This window comes from Colossoma macropomum, unplaced genomic scaffold (genome assembly GCF_904425465.1).
Source record: "Colossoma macropomum unplaced genomic scaffold, Colossoma_macropomum, whole genome shotgun sequence".
Taxonomy (NCBI): domain Eukaryota; kingdom Metazoa; phylum Chordata; class Actinopteri; order Characiformes; family Serrasalmidae; genus Colossoma; species Colossoma macropomum.
In genome coordinates, this window is record NW_023494795.1 from 39,705,447 (window position 1) to 39,724,375 (window position 18,929).

Here is an 18,929-nt window from a genome sequence, read left to right on the forward strand (position 1 = left end):
GACTGGAAATGAAAGGAGGGGGTACACAGAACTGTACATTTCACAATTGATTGAAGATGCTCACTGCGCACTCCCTATCACACATTCACACTCACGGGGTGGAGGGGTGGGGGGTGGACTGTGAGCGGCTTTAAAGAAGGAGCAGATCGAGGAAGAGAGAAGCAGGAGGTCAGACAGAGCCACCAGGGTGAGTAAGTGTTGTGTATTTATCTATGTATAAGAGACTCTAATGCACTAACATTAGCCGCTGCTGTGGTCAAATTGGACATTAACATCAACTCTAATGTCCAGTTATCAACTTTGCTTTTATGCTGCTAAAGTTTAGAGGCTTTTCCTACCTGTTTCCTACTTGCTATCATACTCTCAGAAGACATAAGCTTCTTTCTGCTGTGTACTCGTGGATAAAGTTGATTTAAAACTTTCTTTCATGATTTGGTCACTTTCATCAGACGGTCAATGGTGTTTATTTGTCTTGGCATGACTAATGTAAGCACAATGGCCAGTCTGTCCATCTCCCAGCTGCTCTCTTTCATTGTTCTGGTATTTTTTGCCCTGTTTCTATGTGGTTCTTGGCTTGAATGTGAACATCTAGGAAACTTTAGTTGGTATAGAATCTTTACATGGTGTGGACATTCTTTAAAAGGTTCTCCACGCTTACTTCTTTTAAGTTCTTAAAGTTATTTCTTCTATGGCATCTCTTTGAGGCAAAATTTAAATATTTTCTTACTGTTGTTGAAATCATTTTTTGAGCTCAAAAACTAAACCTTGCACAAGGATGGTAAGTGTTGGTTTTGATAGATCCTATGAATCCTACTATATCTATAGTAATAATTCCATCCCTAAACTTTAATGATTTCTTTTCTGACTTTAAAGATCTTACAGACCTTAATCATTTCATCCATACTCTTTATTAATGTAATTCAGCAGTACAAGGTAAATTAAAGGACCCAGTACTAAACCCTGTGGTACACCCTGAGAATATCATGCTGTCCAAATTGCGTTCACATAAACTAATAAAATAATACCTTAATTTGAGATCTGTAGTAGGATAAGACAGGTCTGTACAATTAAAAAAAATAAAATTCTTAAATGGTTCTAGGTTTGTATATAAAGTGTTAGGAAAAAGTTTTATATTGGTTTATATTGGCTTTCTCCATGCTTGCAGATTTAGGTTACAAAAGTGACTTAAAAAAAAAAAAGTATCCTAGATGTCCTATTGCTCTTTTATGAAATGGCTCCAAATAACCCATTTCGGCATCTTTTATTTTTCAAGAATCTACAACTGTGGGCAAATTTAACTTTTCTGCTTTGCTCCTGCTTAGTATTTCTGTCTTTCTGTGCTGATGTTTGGCCTGTTTGGTCTCCCACTCTATGCACTGTTTGCCCTCTTTGCTCTGTTTATATATAGTGAAAAGTGGCCACTGATGTGTTAATGCTGTGCATTGTGTTATATGTAAGAAGCAAATCTTTGTTGTAAAAATCTGAGCTCCTGTTGCAGTTGGCTCAGAAACTAAACTTTGCGCAAGGACAGTCACTGTTCGTTTCAGCAGATCTTGCAGACCATGAAAAGAATAAATATAAAAATAGAAGTAGAAAATACTCTTTAGTAATGTAATGCAATATTTCAAAGGGGATAAAAGTGGGCCTAGGACAGAACCCTGTGGCACACCCTGAAGAATATAATGTTCTCTATGAGACGTTCACCCAGAACATACATACATACATACATCATCTAAACCGCTTATCCTTCTGGGTCGCGGTGGGGTGCTGGAGCCTATCCCAGCTGTCATTGGGCAGAAGGCAGGATACACCCTGGACAGGTCGCCAGTCCATCGCAGGGCAGACAGACAGACATATACATTCACACACACACACACCTAGGGGCAATTTAGCGCATTTACCCGGAGGAAACCCACGCAGACACGGGGAGAACATGCAAACTCGAAATCGAACCCAGGCCATTCTCGCTGTGAGGCAACAGTACTACCCACTGCGCCACCATGCCGCCCCCTTCACCCAGAACAGTATCATCTTATTTTAATGTAGGATTCAACTATTTTAGGACAATTTTTGAGTGGCCAACACAGTTTTCAAGATGTGAAAGGGTCTTGGAAATGCCGTGATCTATTGAAGCAAATGCAGCAATTAGAAGTTAAAGAACTGAAACCATATTTCCATCTGAACTGACTCAGATCACTTTCTCTTTTCAAGAGAATCTTTTCACCTAAATTTTACTCTTAGATCTGACCTGCTTTCTCAGTAACCATCAGTTTTAAAACGGTTTTAAAACATGTCCAACATATCCTGAAATGTGCTGCTACAGAGGCCCTTGGCACCCTGATGATGAACATCCAGTCCGCCATCAGCAGGGAAATCTTTGCCCCGCAGGACGAGAAGTTACTGGTAGCAATCGAGGTGAAGAAGAGGACGAGGAGGAGGCTGCCCTTCCTCACGGCCAGCCGCAAGAGAGACTATGTCACCTTCCTCTGCCTGTCGGGTAATCCACTGCTCGTGTATTAGCGGAATTGTAATGTGGTGTAATTCGACGAAAAATCTAATTTACATAATTTTCCTTTTAGCACAAACTTGCCCGATCAGCCAAAATATGTTTGGTTCCTAAACTTTGCTTTGTTAATTTTAGAACTGGAGCTACAAGGCTAATGTAGGTAACAAATAATGGAAGCTTATAGGCCACCAATTCCAAAGTAATCTCTAATAGACTTAATTATGTGATTATCTGTAAACATGGACAAATGTTTGGGAAAATCCAGCTGTCTAGATGGCTGCAGTTACTGGTTTTTGAGCTACGTGATGTGCTTTTGTCTAAAAACTGCAGTTACGAATAAGCGGCCCGTTCAGGTTTTCATCACGAAGGTGAAACAATATCCTGCCTCTCCACGCTTTGCCAAACGATCTCAGTGGTCAGTGGAGCAGCTCCGCCGGGTCGATGGCAGCAACCCCAACAAGGTTTCTCCCTTCGAGTTTTCTTCAGTTATCTCTGCCTTCCATGCACGTGTTTCTATTTGGCTCATCACTCTGATTAATCGTTTTCAGGACAGTCCAGAGTTTGATCTGGTGTTCGATCACAACCATGACCAGTGGGTAGCCAGCTCGGCTGCAGAGAAGTGCATGTTTGTCCAAATTCTCTATCATGCCTGCCAGAACTACTGGGAGGGTAGGCTCGAGCCGGCCAATGTGGGGTATGTATGTATTTGTACAATAATATACCAAATATGGGCAGCTACAGCAAAAATTCAACCAAAATATTTTTATTTCTGCCAAACAAACTGTCAAAGAATGTGTAGTCAAGACATAGTTAAGCAGTATTATGAAAAAAAAGGAAAAATAATACACTGCTTTGGCATATCCTGACGTGTTTTTAATATAGATTCATTGTTTTTAAAAAATGTATATGTGTAACGTGAATTGTAAAATGACGTGAGAATTTTTTGTATAATGTGATGTACCTAAAAAAAATTAAATGTTTTTGATATGGCCACTGATGTCATAGATGTGATATAAAATGTTACATTTTATTGTATTGTTGAAAAATCAACAAAACTCCAGTGTCGGGACCGCTGGGGATCAGAAGGGCCCCAGGACCTCAGGGGACCAGCCTGCTGTTCCAGGAGTGGTGGAGAGGAAGAAGGTCCAAACTGCTCCACGGCCAACAGAGTTCATCAACTGTCAGTCCAAACTGATGGGAGGTGAAAGCTTCACTCATTCATTTTAGAGTCTAAAATGAATTGTAATCAATCAGCCAAAACGGGCAAAATTCAGGTTTACAGATGGCTGCTACTGTGTTTAGCTGTGATAATGTACTGTAGCTCATTTTTATAGATATCAGTGCTTCATACAATGTCAGAAAACACATAATCAAGTCTTTGAGGAATTACTGAGCACCCTCCCATGCTTTGAGGCAAGTGTTTAATGATTTACACGAATTGGGGAGAACTTGTTAGCACATTAGCCTCATCCTCTAGCTCAAAAATAAAGATTATTGCACTTCATTCCAAATGTAGTCACTGTTTACTGGTTACTGATCCTTCACTCTAAAGGCTTACATTACCATAAAACAGTAAAGTGAAGGTTGTTGGGAAGCAGGTAGCATTGCCTTACTTGCATAAGTAGCCTCCTCTGATAATTAGCATGGACTGACAGGTCTTTTCTTTGTTTGTTTACTCTAGACGCCTGCTCTGTAAACATGGTCATCTACCGCTGTAAGATCTTTTTGAACCGAATGAAGAACACAATGATTGTAAACCAAGGCCAGCTTCAGGGCAGCAGCCAGAAGGGTAAGCCCAAATGTTTGCTCAGCTTGTTTGTTTTATTTACATCTATTGTTTCGCAATCCAGACCTCAGACCTTACTGCTTTTTTATATAGCATAATATGACATAAAGCCTAATGTTCAGTCCCAATTAATTATGCAACAGTGTTGTTCATTAACAGTAGGTTACAGGATTATTATAGCGTTTTTAATTTTTATTTAGTTTCTAATTTTGATTTTTTGTTTTCAGGTTAGTTTTTGTTTTAAAGTTGCACTAATAGTTTTAGTTTAGTTTTTATTGTCTGAAAAGCCTTGGTTTTAGTTTTTTTTTTATTTAGTATTAGTTTCAGTTTTTGGTATTATGATGATAGCAGGTATATGGTAAGTGCAGAGTAAAATGAACACAGCAGTAGACTGAGCTCAGCTCGACTCCTGCTTTCCTTAAAGACCAAATACAGAACGTTCCACTTCTAAACTCTCATTTACACACTAATAATACTAAAAGTAAAGGTTTTTATTTAGTTTAAGACAGTTTTGCATTACACATTATAGTTTTGATTTAGTTCTCATGTTTTTGAAAAACTGTCCTTTTCTTTTTTTATTGCAGTTAACTGCTGGTTTTAGTTTTAGTCATGGTTTTAGCAAACTATAATAACCCTGGTAGGTTGCAGTTGTCAAGCAGCATAACTGTCAAGGATTATTCCTGTGAACTAGGGCTGAAAGATTAATCTTTTTTATATTGAAGTCCCAACTTGAGAGAGTGCAGTTTTCAAATCGCAAGAGCTGCAATTTCGATTATAGAATACATTATGAACAGTGTTGTAATGAGAATATTTAACCTAATAACACAGAGCTTGCAAACTGCCTGTAGATGAGGTAGACCAATCAGAAGCAACAAAACACCAAACACAAATGTTCTGTATATGTGACATCACATCCCCAAGCTTCATTCTAGAAAAGATGGATATTCTGATCTTCTTGGCCAAAAAGCAGGCCTGTAAATTAATTTATGGAAAATAACTGTCTATGCATTTAAAGCGCAGTCACAATATTAGAAGAATTGCAGATCTTTTCCCCAAATCATTCAGCCCTACTGGGAACAACACCGTTGTTTTCTTTAATTCAGGTAATGTATGCAGTCATATTTGTGAACTGTTCATTTTAAAACAGCGGTAAACAGATTTAGGAACTAGTTTTTAGACTGTAGGTAAGCGGGTCTCAAGTCCAGTCCAGGGGACCCACTGCCCTGCACAGTTAAATATCCCCCAGCACATTTAAGCTGAAAAGCTTGATAAAGAGGAGCTGAGTCAGGGAATCATTAAAACAAGACAGTGGGTCTACAGGACAGGAGTTTGTCCCCATCATCGTGTCCTGCTCTGTGAGACTGAGTGGTTGGTGGTGGGGATGGTGGGCTGGTATGTGACTGGGTCTTTGTGAGCTGAGAGTTATTCCTCTGCAGGGGCTGTTCAGATCTCGCTGACAGCGCTCTGATCTCCAGAGAAAGGCTCCATTACGAGGGTTCAGAGGCCACTTTGTTCTGGAGGGTGAGCGGGGACACAAAGTCCGGCGTTAGTGTGGGGGTGTTAGCTGGCACCGGGCTTCACGCCGGCTGCTTGAAGTGTAATGGATGGGAGAGATGCCAGGCTGGAGGAACACAGTGACGAGCCTTACAGACACCTCGGTTGCATTAATTGATCTGAATGAAGAATCGATGGAGTGGGTTTATGTTCTGAGTGAACAATTAGGAGGCAGCAAGATGCTTTATTTAGGGACTTACACTCGTAGTCATTGTAAGAGGTCAATACACAGGGAGAACTTAACATGCAGCTCCCAAAGAATGTGGTGAGCTTGGACCAAGTGAAGGGACCGTTAAAGCTGCGTTAAAGATATCCAGAGGCAAGGATGACCCATCAAAGGGGTCTGGAGCAGGACTGGCAGCAGGGGTGGGGATCATGAACCTCCAGAGAGTAAAAGATGAGCAAATGTGTCACAAAGCACTGGCAATTACTTGAGGAACCAGTTTGAGGATCTGGTCATGGGGGAGCTGGTGCAAGATCAGCCTCTGGAACTGATGCAGATGTGGTCCGGAGTGGGAGCAGAGCGACAGAATGTCAGAGTGTAAGTGTTCTCTCTCGCTCCGAAACGGCTCCAGTACTGCTCCATCCTGCGAGCCAGACAATCCTTTTTCCTCACTGCTGACCTCTGCCTCATGAGTGATGTGGCAGCGTGACTGCCACAGCTCGAACACGAAGGCAACAAAGCGCTACAGATATTGCAAACGGTTTGTCTTGTGATTGGGCCGTCGCTTCAAGGTTAAACCTTCCGAAAAAAGACTGTTTAACACAGAATGGGTCGGTCTGAGGGAATGGCAGAGGAACAGCTGCAGGGCTTCAACTACAGGGCATTGTCCTTTGGCACAGGCAGGGCAGAATAGATGTCCTCTGGCTGAGGCATGAAATTGCATCCTCCTGAGCAAGCAGGGCAGCACAGAAGTGCTCTGGAACATGTAGGGCACTGCATCTTCTGGCCTGTGAACCATCTGACCTCCATCTGAAGTCCCAGAACGAGGCCAGTGAGTGAGTGGCCTCTGTCTGGAAAGCCCACATGTAAGCTGCCTGTGTTGAGGCAGGTCCTCTTAGCTTTCAGGTCTTTATCAGGGTAGAAGGACCTTCTGTGCTGGGCTAGAGCTGGATCAAATCCCATCACCTCTCAGGCGATCCATCAGATGTCATAGAAAGGACCAGTTGTCAGAGACAGGCTTGGTGGTGGCCCTGAGGGGCTTGCTAATCACTATTGCAGTGGGTTCTGGAGCACCCCCTGCCCTGCCCTGTACATTTTACTGTTTCCCTGTTCCCAGTATGCCTGATCCAACTACCCAGCTCATTAACGAGCCCTTAATGACTTGAAGTGGGTGTGCTGGGAGCAGGAGAAACTTGCAGGGCAGGGGGTTCCTCAGGACCAGGGTTAGGAACCTGTGTTCCTGTAAGGATTAGGAGGCAGTGGCAGTGAGCTGGGCGTTTTTCCAGTTTGGTTGTAGACGTGTAGTTGGTGTTGAGGTTTGCACAGGCATGAAACTGAATCCCAAATCCAACCCATACCTGCAGCTTCAAATAAAGTGGCTAGTGAGTGGAAGCACAAGGTGGATGTTTCTAATAAAGTGGCCAGTTGGTGGAAGCAGAAGGTAGGTGTTTCTAGTACAGTGGTCAGTTAGTGGAAGCACAAGGTAGTTATTTCTAATAAGGTGGCCTGTGTGTGAAAGTGCAAGGTGGGGGTTTCTAATAAAGTGGCCAGTTAGTGGAACCACAAGGTGGGTGTTTCTAATAAAGTGGCCAGTGTGTGAAAGCACAAGGTGGGTGTTTCTAATAAAGTGTACAGGGAGTTGACTGATGATGTCCTTTCTGTCATTTCAGCCTCTGCTGCTAAAATGTCCACTGCAAAAGCAACCACTGCTAAAGCTTCCACTGCAAAAGCATCTACTGCTAAAGTGTTCAGGCCCCCCTCCTCTCCTCCAGCAGAGAGGAGTATGGGTAGTGTAGTCCGCAGGGCCAGTCAGGTGTTGAGTGATCGTGGAGACTTCAGGGCTGCAAAACAACTTGCAAAATCACCCAGAAGGTAAGCAGAAAAATACAAGAAACTCACTGAAAAGTGAGGTCATCCATTCTGTCTACAGCAGTTTAACCTCACTCATTCAGCCTACAGCGGTTTCGCCCCACCCATTCAGCTTACAGCAGTTTAGCCACACTCATTCAGCCTACAGCAGTTTAGTGGTGTGATCATGTGTGGATTTTTCAGCTGTTGGAAAATCATCTGAGGTGTCTCCTCATGAAGCTCCCTGATAGAACACCAAGACTTTTTAAAGTTTCATAAAGGCTGAGTGGGTGGGGCTATTAAATAATCTAAAATAGAAGTTAGTTTGGACTTGTTGAACACATTTTAGGTCACTGTATTTCCAAAGGTCAATGTATTTCCAAACCTTTCAACTGTATGTTATATACTATTAGGGCTGTCAATGCGTAAATAACGTGTAGATGTGCTAACGTGTGCACCGTATGTTCATCTATTAATATATATATATATATATATATATATATATTAAAATCAATGATTGAACATTTTGTCACTACCAAAATAATCATAACCTTTACAATTAAAACATCCAACCTTTACCTTGTATGCACACTGACTTTTCAGACTTTGAGACACATTTGCTTAAAAGCAATGGGATCTAACTACTCACCATGTGGCCGTGAGGGACAGGGATACAGCCTCACTTCCTGCTCCAAAATGCAGGGGTGTGGCTCAAACAAGTCTCTGCCTACAGACTAAAACTCTGTGTTTCAGTAGTGATATGAAAACATTAGACAGCATGTTTTATTTAAAAATTGAACTCATTATAAATCTAAATCTTTCAACTTCACTTTACAAGAAATCAAATAAAACAATACAAAAAAGTGAGTATTATTTGAGAAATAATCATTGTTCATTGTTTTTAAATAGTTTTTTAACTGTTTTGGCAGAATGCTCCATATATCATATTACTGTTATACTGCATAAAAGCTATAAAGCTTTGATGTCTGTATTATATTGTATTCTTCTCTGTTCCCAGTTTGCCTTGAAGCAGCTGAATTAAGAGGATCAGACGCTTTTCCCTCTGTCCGCACCTTTAATCTCTCTCCGCTGACCCGTACGACCTTTGAGGTTCCACCTTCTCCTCTGGATGTGTGGAGGATCTAAAACACTGCCCTCTTCTGGACTGGAGTGGACTCACAGGTTGCTTCTGTCTGAACGCTCCTTGCTCTGGATGCTGCTGCTCCTCCTTTCTGCCACTAGAGGGCAGCTCTGCTCTACTTTAGCTTATGTCGCTTTTTTGGGGGACGATGTTTGGATCTTTTAGACGCTCCTTTAGATTTAGTTGGATGAAGTGAGCTGTTTTATCTGGTGGCTGCAGTTTCAGGACAAACAGCTCTTTTTTCCACATTTGGATTTTGCATTCACTTCTTTACCTTATCAACAGTAAGAACGGCAGATTATCTCAGCTAATGTTTGGATTAAATGTATGATTTTGTTGTCACTCTGCAGTGAAAAATCCTCACATAATTTAACATGTTAAACGTGTAAAATCCTGACCATCTCAGATCAAACACAGCAGAGAGGAGTAGGCAGCCCTAGAGTTAGTAATAATATTAATAATACATTTTATACATCAATCAGCCATAACATTAAAAAACACCTCATCTACACTCACTGTCCATTTTATCAGCTCCACTGACCATATAGGAGCACAGACTGTAGTCCATCAGTTTCTCTGCATACTTTTGTTACCCTGTTCTTCAATGGTCTGGACCCCACAGAGCAGGTACTATTTGGGTGGTGGATCATTCTCAGCACTGCAGTAACACTGACGTGGTAGTGGTGTGTTAGTGTGTGTTGCGCTGGTGCGAGTGGATCAGACACAGCAGTGCTGCTGGAGTTCTTAAACACCTCAGTGTCACTGCTGGACTGAGAATAGTCCACCAACCAAAAATATCCAGCCAACAGCGTCCTGTTACCAGAGATGAAGGATTAGAGGACAACCAAAACAAACTGTGCAGCAGCAGATGAGCTATCGTCTCTGACTTTACATCTACAAGGTGGACTAACAAAGTAGGAGTGTCTAACTGAGTGGACAGTGAGTGGACAGGCTTGGTGAGGTAGAAGTTGAGATATAAATATAATATGTATATTAAAAGACTAAAAAAACACCATAAATAAATAACAAGATGGTAAAATAAAATGCAGTGAAATAGTTCAGATGGTTAATTGATCAAATCAGTAAATTAATGACCCCCAATTACTGAGTAGTATCTTATATTATGCAGCGCTGAACACTGAACTGACCTGCACCGCTACACTGCCTGTCAAAAGTTTGGGGGCACCTAGCTTTTCAAAATCACTTTAAAATTTCTTTTTTATATTAATGACTGATTTTCTGTTATCATGCTTTCAAACTGTGGAACTTTTCGTTTTAATGAATACTCTTATTTTAGTTATTATTTGCTTTTTATTACTGATATTGAATTTAATCTCTTGTTTGTAAAGCACTTGAAATGTGTTCTATAGTTGTTGTTGTTATTATTATTATTATTATTATTATTATTATTATTATTATTATTATTATTATTATTCTGTTTAACTGCAGTAACTTACCATATTACAGAAGAAAAAATATCATGTACATATTTGTGATAATAATCAAAATAAATTGAAACTCGTCTTTTCTTTAGCTATTTGGCTAAAATGTGCTTTTAATATTTGTTGTGATGTTGTTTTCCTGGTTAATTTTTAATATATTGTAAAATGAACCAAGAAAATGTTCATTTAAATCAGAATGAAAAGCTAGGTGTCACACTGAGCTGCAGGACGTATTCTTATAATATACCTTATCCATGTGTTCCACACAATGATAATCTCATGTGCATCAGATATTAATTATGTTCTTTAACAGGTCCAGAGTCGTATATTAATAGTATTAACGGTAAAGAATGTGGTCCACAGAAGTTGAATCCTGCTGTGTGGTGTTGTTATATTGACTGTAATAACTGTTATAACTGAGGCCTGTAGCTGTAATAGTCGTCTTTGTCTCTGTGTCCGTGTCTGAACAGGCTCAGCTAATGACACTGTCTGAATGTTAACTCTTCTGTTCATCCAGTAAATTTAACAGAACCCAGTTGGTGTGCAGACATCTTTTCTTTTGGAGGATCTTATGTGTTTAGCCAATATTTGAAACATTTATCAAGATAAGTGAAAATATAATGGAACGTGATTTCTGACACTGTATGACACACTGATATCTACAAATATGGACTAAAGTACATCCCATACATGCCTCCCGATCTTTCATCACTAGATGGCATTCACACATAAAGCCACTATTTAGATTATGATCTGTGACCAACTTCTCCCGTCCTGCTCCAACCTTGCACTTGCACTAACTGGCCACTTTATTAGAAACACCAATCTTGCTCTTCCACTAAAATATGTATGTGTGTGTGTATATATATATATATATATATATATATCACATCATTTTCTGTATGTTTCGTGGATAAACGTTTATTTTAAAACTATAAAGTGATTGACAGGCCTGTGGATCAAATGACAGACAGTCCAGTCTCTGTAGAAGAGAACACGGCAGTGATCTAAAACAGCTCAGGAGTGTCTTTATCTTTGGACTGAAATCAGCCCAAAATGAATATTAGTGAATGGAGAGCTTCTCTGAAATTGTGCTCTCATGAGTCAGCAGCTCACTTCCAGGAACACGCTTTGGAAAGTAAAAGCTGGGGGTCATTCAGAGTGGACTGATGTGAAATCATAAATACAGAGTGTCCTGGGGGGTCTCTAGGACCCCCTGAATGTCACACATACACACTTTCTACGCCACTTATCCTTCTGGGTTGTGGGGAATGCTGGAGCTTATCTCAGTGGCCACTGGGCGGAAGACATGAAACATCCTGGACAAGGTCGCCAGTCCATCACAGGGTAGACAGGCAGACATACACACGGGCACACACACACACATGCACACCTAAGGGCAATTTAGCATCTCCAGCTGGCCTGACTGTATGACCTTGGACTGTGGAAGGAAACCCGTACAGACACAGGGGAAACATGCAAAGTCCGCACAGAAAGGACCCTGGTAACCCGGCCGGGGAACCGAGCCCAGGCCATTCTTGCTAGGAGGTGACAGCGCTACCTACTGCGCCACTTTCCCCAAACTTTCTTAATCAGCTACTGCAGCATCTGACCACTGGACACTGCAGAGATAAATTACTCCTCATCTGATCATCTGATGTGTAACAGATCATTATATGATCTATGAAGCGGAACAGCTTTATTGTAATCGATCAATGTGATTTATTATTCATCCCCAGTCATGCAGAGCGTGTTATTGACATGCTGCACAGGTCAGTGTCAGCAAAGCACATAAATCCTGCATTGATTTCACTGACTCTTCGTCCTCCTTCTTTAACACCAGTCTGATCCTCCTGACCCCTGCATGACCTCTGAGCAGGACATTAAAATGATAGCTCTGGACATTCACAGCTTCAGTACAGCTGCTACAGTGTTTTAGACTTTAGTCCATGTTTATAGATAACAGTGAGTTATACAGTGTCAGAAACCACATAATCAAGACTATTAGAGATACTGAACAGCTCCACAAGCTGTGAGGAGAGTGTGTGATGATTTAGGCCTGCAGTTAGCACCATGCTAACCTAGCGACTAAGAGCTTCCATTACTTGCTTGCCACATTGCTGTGCAGAAGCCTTACAGACCTAACCAAACTGTTTAAACCATTTATATGCTGTTCAGCCCTACCTGGCCCTGTGTGAAAAAGTAATTGCCCCCTTAGCTACTAAATCAACCAGTTGACCAAATTCAATTGATTATTGGGTTCAGTTTCATTAACCACACCCAGGCATGATTACTGCCAGACCTGTTGAATTTAAACATCACTTACATTGAACCTGTCTGGCAATGTGAAGCAGGCTTGAAGGTCTTAAAAAGCTCTGAAGAGATTCAAACACAGATGTGAAACCAAGTCACTGAAATCCACCAGTCTGGAAAGGGTTACAAAGCCATTGCTGAGGCTCTGAGACTCCAGTGAACCATAGGTAGAGCCATTATCCACAAATGGAGAAAACTTAGAACAGTGGTGAACCTTCCCAGGAGTGGCCGGCCTACCAAAATTTCACCAAGAGCGCACTGACAACTCATCCAGAAGGTCACAAAAGAGCTCAGACGAACATCTAAAGAACTGCAGGCCTCACTTGCCTCAATTAAGGTTAATGTCCAATAAGAAAGACGCTTGGTAAAAATGGCATCCATGGGAGAGTTGCACGGCACAAACCACTGCTGACCAAAATGAACACAAAGGCTTGTCTCATATTTGCCAAAAAACACATAGATGACCACCAAGACTTTTGGGATAATATTTTATGGCCAGACGAGTCAGAGGTAGAACCTTTTGGAAGACATGGGTCCCGTTACATCTGGCGTAAAGCTAACACTGCTCCCCATCTTAAGAACATCATACCAACAGTCAAACATGGTGGTGGTAGTGTGATGGCCTGGGCTGCTCTGCTTCTGCAGAACCTGGATGACTTATCATAACTGATGGAACCATGAATTCTGCTCTCTATCAGAATATCCTGAAGGAAAATGTCCATCCTTCAGTTTGTGACCTAAAGCTCAAGTGCTGTTGGGTTTATGTAGCAGGACAAAGATCTGAAGCACACAAGCAAGTCCACCTCTGAATGGTTAAAAGGAAACAACATGAAGGTTTTGGAGTGGCTGAGTCAAAGTCCTGACTCGAACCTCATTGAGATGCTGTGGCAAGACCTTAAACGGGCAGTTCATGCTTGAAAACCCTCCAAGGTAGCCGAATGAAAACATTTCTGCAAAGAGGAAGTGGACCAGAATTCCTCCACAGTGATGTAAAAGACTCATCGCAAATTATTGCAAATGTTTAATGGCAGCTGTTACTGCTGAGGGTGGCACAACCAGTTATTAAGTTTAGGGGGGGGCTATTACTTTTTCACATGAATGATATAGGTTTTTGTTATCTTCAATAATTGGAATGATTTTTTAGAAGCTGCATTTTGTGTTTACTTGTGTTGTCTTTATCTTATATTAAAATTAGTTGGATGATCTGAAACATTTAAATGTGCCAAATGACCAAAAATAGAAGAAATCAGGTGAGGGGCAAATACTTTTTCACAGTACTGAACTTTAGGATGAACCCCTAACAGTGTTCTAACTTCTGTTTAAGGTCCGTTTCTATGGTTTTTAGGCAGCTGTGTCAGCAGCATAGTTCACTACCAGCATAATGAGCTCCATTTATTTCTACTGTAAAACGCTGCTTTCACTGTGAGATGATTTTCTTTTCTAACTCTGCATTTTAAAGATCTCAGACGCTGCAGACTCGATCTCCACCGCCCCTCTGATCACCTTCGTGTGTTAATGTTGATGATGAAATATTACAGTGATGGTGGTGAATAATGAGGAGACGGAGCTGAACGTGTGTCTGTTTATTAGGAGGAGTAACGTTAGCGCGCTCGGCTAAAGCATTTGGGAATTGCAGACCGAAACTGAGGAGTGGTGACACTGTGATAAACAGCAGGGGGCGCTCTCACAGTATTCACAACTTACAGTTTATCACACTTTAGTTTAGTTTGACTTTTTTACATCAGTAACAGCAGCTGTAACTACATTTTTAATGTTATTTTTCTCCACCAAAAAAAAAAAACAAGTATTAACCATTGCACCAATTTGTATTATCTGTTGTTAGATCATTACAGTGATCAACTCTGCTGAACAAACGCAGCAACAAGTTTCTCTGTGTCACTCTGAGGGAGAAAAGGCTTTAGTGATATTTAGTGATATTTCTCACATGATGTAACTGAAATGGTTATCCCTTCAGTTGAGTCTTTTCTCAAAGCCATGTCTGACCAAGAACATGTACTCTCTGTGTGGAATTTCCTTGTTGAGAAACTCATTGGTTTCATCCCCATTGTAAGTGCCTTTTTCCCATTGTGTGTGTACTGTTGCCTTTTTAAAACAAAATGCAATCGAAATGTACAGCTTCATTTTAGTTATAGGCTATGCTAACACTAGTTGATTATGCTAATCTACCGCTAGTTGTATTACGCTAATGCTAAGCTAATATGCTAAGCTAAAGCTAAAAATGCTAAGCTAAAGCTATTTGTTGTAACTAAAGTTGGGTTTGGTGTGGATTTCTCAAACACTGTATTCATTTTCATGTGCAGAAGGAGTTTTTGATGAACTGTATGATACCTGGACTGTCTTACAGCTGGAGGACTGTGAGGAGTTTACAGACTTGAACTTTGGTAAACCTTCTTTTCCGGCCCCAAGGCTACTAGCTATTCCTGCCACCATCTCTGCAGACTTCCATTCTGCTGGTGGGACTAAACCTTAATCGTTTACTACTTCTTCAAGTCAAATATCACTGCCACATCAAAGACTTCTGGCTTTGGCAGTCTGTACATAGCCTGTGTGTATATACAGTTTGTGTGTGGGTATTCTGGGGTGTGAGTTTGTTTTATTGTTTGTGGGGTTGGACCGTTGGTTGGTGGGGTGGGAACCCTTGCATCTGAGGTAGAATCTTTTTTTTTCCTTCACAATTTGGTAAAGACTTTTGACTAGACCTGTTTGTTGTACTGTGTCTTCCTTTGAACTCGTCTTTGGCTGCCTCTATACATCTACATATCACAGGTTGTCCCTACCCTCAATTTTATGTAGCTATTTTTTCTAGAGTGTTCTCTGGGGGCAAAGTTACAATGATAAAAAGCTACTTTAGTGACTGTTTTTAGATGCAGATAAAACAGAGCTCAGAGTCTAAGATCACACCCAGATTTCCTACTGCAGGTTTGGTAGATGAGGATAAAGACCCAAGCAGCTTTCTCTGAGTTTTAGTACCAGCAATCAGTATTTCTGATTTTTCATTGTTTAGTTGCGAGAAAATTTTGTAAAAATATCTGGTACACAGCTGGTCAGCCTGTCTGCAGATTCTTGATCATCAGAAGGAATGGAAATGTGTAACATTATTAGTATTAAGTATTAAATTTGAAATTATGTTTCCTAAAGACATCACCTAGAGATAACATGTACAAAGAGAAAAGCAAAGGCCCTAAAACTGAAAAGGTTCATTCTAAAACTGTACCTGAGCGGGCTACCCAGAATTCAAGACGGTGGTTTAGAATGTTAGTATCAAAAGCTGCACGAAGATCCAATAAGACCAGAATAGAAGGATTTTGTGCATCAGCGCTGACTTCATTCACAACTTGAACCAGTGCTATCTTAGTACTATTGTTAGAACAAAAACTTGACTGAAACTTCTCATATGACTTGTTATACACATTTAATTGTTTGAAACTAACTTATTCTAAGACTTTAAAAAGGAAGATTAGAATTTGGTCTAAAATGTTAGTTTGAAAGGATGCTGCTCTTTTTCAGAAAGGGCTTCAGCAGGGTAGTTTTAAAAGCATCTGGAAAAGCAACTGTTGACAGAGAACGCAACCTTCAAAATATATTCCAAAACAGAAGGTTGCGTTCTCTGTATAACCAGGGATGTGGGAAGTGGGGGTGCTGAGAGGAGCAGCACCACCACCAGATTTCAGCGTCAGTTAACCGCAACTTCTAAAAATAATTTAAAAAGATCTGAACTTGAAACTAATTTGAACATACCCAGCTGGCACATGACCGACCTTCAACGTTGAAATGTGGTTGAAATAATGTCGGTTGTTGTTTCAACGTTGAAAAAACGTTGAAACCGTTAATGTTAAATAGTTGTGAAATGGTTAACAAAATACTCATAAATCAACGTTGAAATTTCAACTTTAAATCAACATAATGTCTTAATCATCTTGCTTTACAAATATGATCATTATTATTGTTAATTTATTGCCATTTTTTATATTTTGATCATAAGAGCACTTAAAAAAATCTAAATGTATATGTTAAAAATAGCAAACAACAGAAACAATAATAGTAACAGGCAAATTAAGTTTGCGGAGAAAAACTTGTTTGCCGCCCATTGAAACAGCATGAAGAGCTATGTAAACTGACAATCAGCGCCCGTACTGAGGCGGGCTGACTACACCCGTTTCGAGGCTGCTCGAGTGCGCCTGCGCTGCAGCGACGCGCGCGATTCACCAACGTTTAGCTGAGCAGGAAAAGCGTTCAGAGCGGCTTCTGGAAACTTCGGAGGCTTCAAAGCGCGTTTGGTGAGTAATACTTGGTTTATTTGACGTACCAGCAGTTTTAATCGAACATTTACTTAGATTTAATCCTAAAATCTGATAATGTTCAACTCTTCATACAGTAAATCAAACATTAGCGTCACTTGCTAAGTTAGCTAGTTAGCCGGTGGTCTGCTATGGCGGGATAGCTAGGCTAGTCACCTCTGACTGTTTCTCTCGTTTATGAAGGCAGTTATTATTATTACCCTGCTTAATTGTTCTAATTATTATTTTAAATTTGGAGCGACGTTGTCGAATTCATGCTCTAAGTATAGCTAATAAACTGAGTTGCTGTCTAAGTTAGCTCACGGTTAGCTAACGTTAGCAGGCTGTCTAACAGCTCTGCTGGAAGTCCGGTTCGGTTCCGGCTAACTTGTGCTAAACTCCGACGAATTTCAAGGAAAAATGACTCAAATTTGAGCGAGTGAAGTCGAGTGGACGGTGCTGGAGTGTCCGATAAGCAGAAACTAATCAGGGTTTGGTGTGGGGCTGTTAGGTTAGTTTGCCAGTTAGTAGGTAACGACACACAGCACGGACCAGGTCTGATTCTTCACTCAGACGAGACGAAGCAGAAATCTTTAGAGGGAAAGACGCGTCGAGTGACTGGAGCCGGAGTTAAAACTTAAAGGAGAACCCCACTGATTTTCAAAAATTCTGCACAATTAAATGGTTGGGGTGTTGACAGTCATTCACAGGGGTTTGGCGTGAAATGCCCTGCTGTAGTGAAACCTACGATTGAGGAAATGTTCAAAGTGGAACCAGACGTCCGAAGAATTCAGTGCCTCTGAAAACTCCCTCTTAGAAAGTTACTATATGAAATGGTTAGATGTATATGTACTGTGTGATGCCTGAACCTTTGTTTTATGGTAGTTTTGTGATTAAAAATGTAACTTGCTGTTTTTTTTCTTTTAATTCATTAATGCCGGAGGGGTGCATGCAGGGCAATATAGTCTCCAAAGAAAGCTCTTTTTTTCCAGACTGTTTTTCCCACCATTACACAAAAACACATGTAGGTTCACTGGTGGTTTCAGATAGTAAATAATGTGTCTATATTTGTGTTGTTGTCATGGTGACCCCTGGTTCCTATCACCACTGTAAAGAAACAGTATACTTATTTACAATGAACCATTTTATATCAAACCACTCTGAATGACTCTGCAGCCACATGTTTACATCATTTACATGTTTACATTGGACTGAATTATTCAGGAATTTTGAATTGGTAGAACTTTGTTATCCTAACTGAGCTGAACTATAAATTGGTTACTTTCTGTCCGATAGTTTTACTTGCTTGAATTTGAATATCTAAAGCGATTAACGTTAGGTCAGTGTTCAGCTTTTGGAAATTCAGTATCTGTTGTATAAACTGAAGTTTGAGCATCCACTTTATGAGAATATTAATGTGTGTATGGTAAGTGGAATAAAACCATTTAATGCTTGTACAAGAAATCACTGCGTCACTGACTGGAGGTTATTCAGGGTGATGTTTCTGAAATCTCCTTGTTCTCTTGTTGCAGTCACTGGCACGTCCTTCGTACACCAGCAGCATCTTTCACGTATGGAAACAACGTTAACTTAATTTTTTTTAAGTCCTGTTTCAGTGTCTTTTTCCTCTTTTACTTCTACACTCCCTATTAACCCGCCCTGTTTTAAGCTACGGAAACCAGCCTTCTCAGCAGGAGTGAGCAAAGTACAAAACTTCTGAACCTGAGTAAAAGTAGAAATTCTTAAAAGTACAAATATTTTATTTGTTTTTTCACTTGAGTTAAAGTACAAAAGTACTTTTTTTTTAAGTTGTGAATTGGAAATCATAATGCAATCTATATTAATTTAAATGCAATAGGACTTTGAATATTAAGTGTC

General features: G+C 40.5%; 1 protein-coding gene across 2 annotated transcripts; it reads left to right on the forward strand.

Annotated features, from left to right (window-relative positions):
• The first annotated feature begins 100 nt into the window (after positions 1 to 100).
• stxbp6l (syntaxin binding protein 6 (amisyn), like) lies at positions 101 to 9,501 on the forward strand. Of its 2 annotated transcripts, none has more exons than XM_036582422.1 (8): positions 101 to 187; positions 2,324 to 2,497; positions 2,837 to 2,967; positions 3,055 to 3,200; positions 3,568 to 3,707; positions 4,188 to 4,295; positions 7,680 to 7,881; positions 8,876 to 9,501. In XM_036582422.1, exons 2-8 carry the CDS (start codon positions 2,341 to 2,343, stop codon positions 8,883 to 8,885), a joined length of 894 nt encoding a protein of 297 aa, XP_036438315.1. In that variant the 5' UTR covers positions 101 to 187; positions 2,324 to 2,340; the 3' UTR covers positions 8,886 to 9,501. The 2 variants fall into 2 exon arrangements, with proteins under 2 accessions (XP_036438315.1, XP_036438316.1); XM_036582423.1 differs by having other exon boundaries at positions 114 to 191.
• The last annotated feature ends 9,428 nt before the right edge of the window (positions 9,502 to 18,929 follow it).

Bases quoted from the DNA above. Each gene is read 5' to 3' on its own strand.
- stxbp6l (XM_036582422.1), top strand. From the start codon at position 2,341: ATGATGAACATCCAGTCCGCCATCAGCAGGGAAATCTTTGCCCCGCAG. The intron at 3,201-3,567 runs GTATGTATGTAT...ACAAAACTCCAG, and splicing joins CTCGAGCCGGCCAATGTGGG to TGTCGGGACCGCTGGGGATC. The intron at 3,708-4,187 runs GTGAAAGCTTCA...TGTTTACTCTAG, and splicing joins TCAGTCCAAACTGATGGGAG to ACGCCTGCTCTGTAAACATG.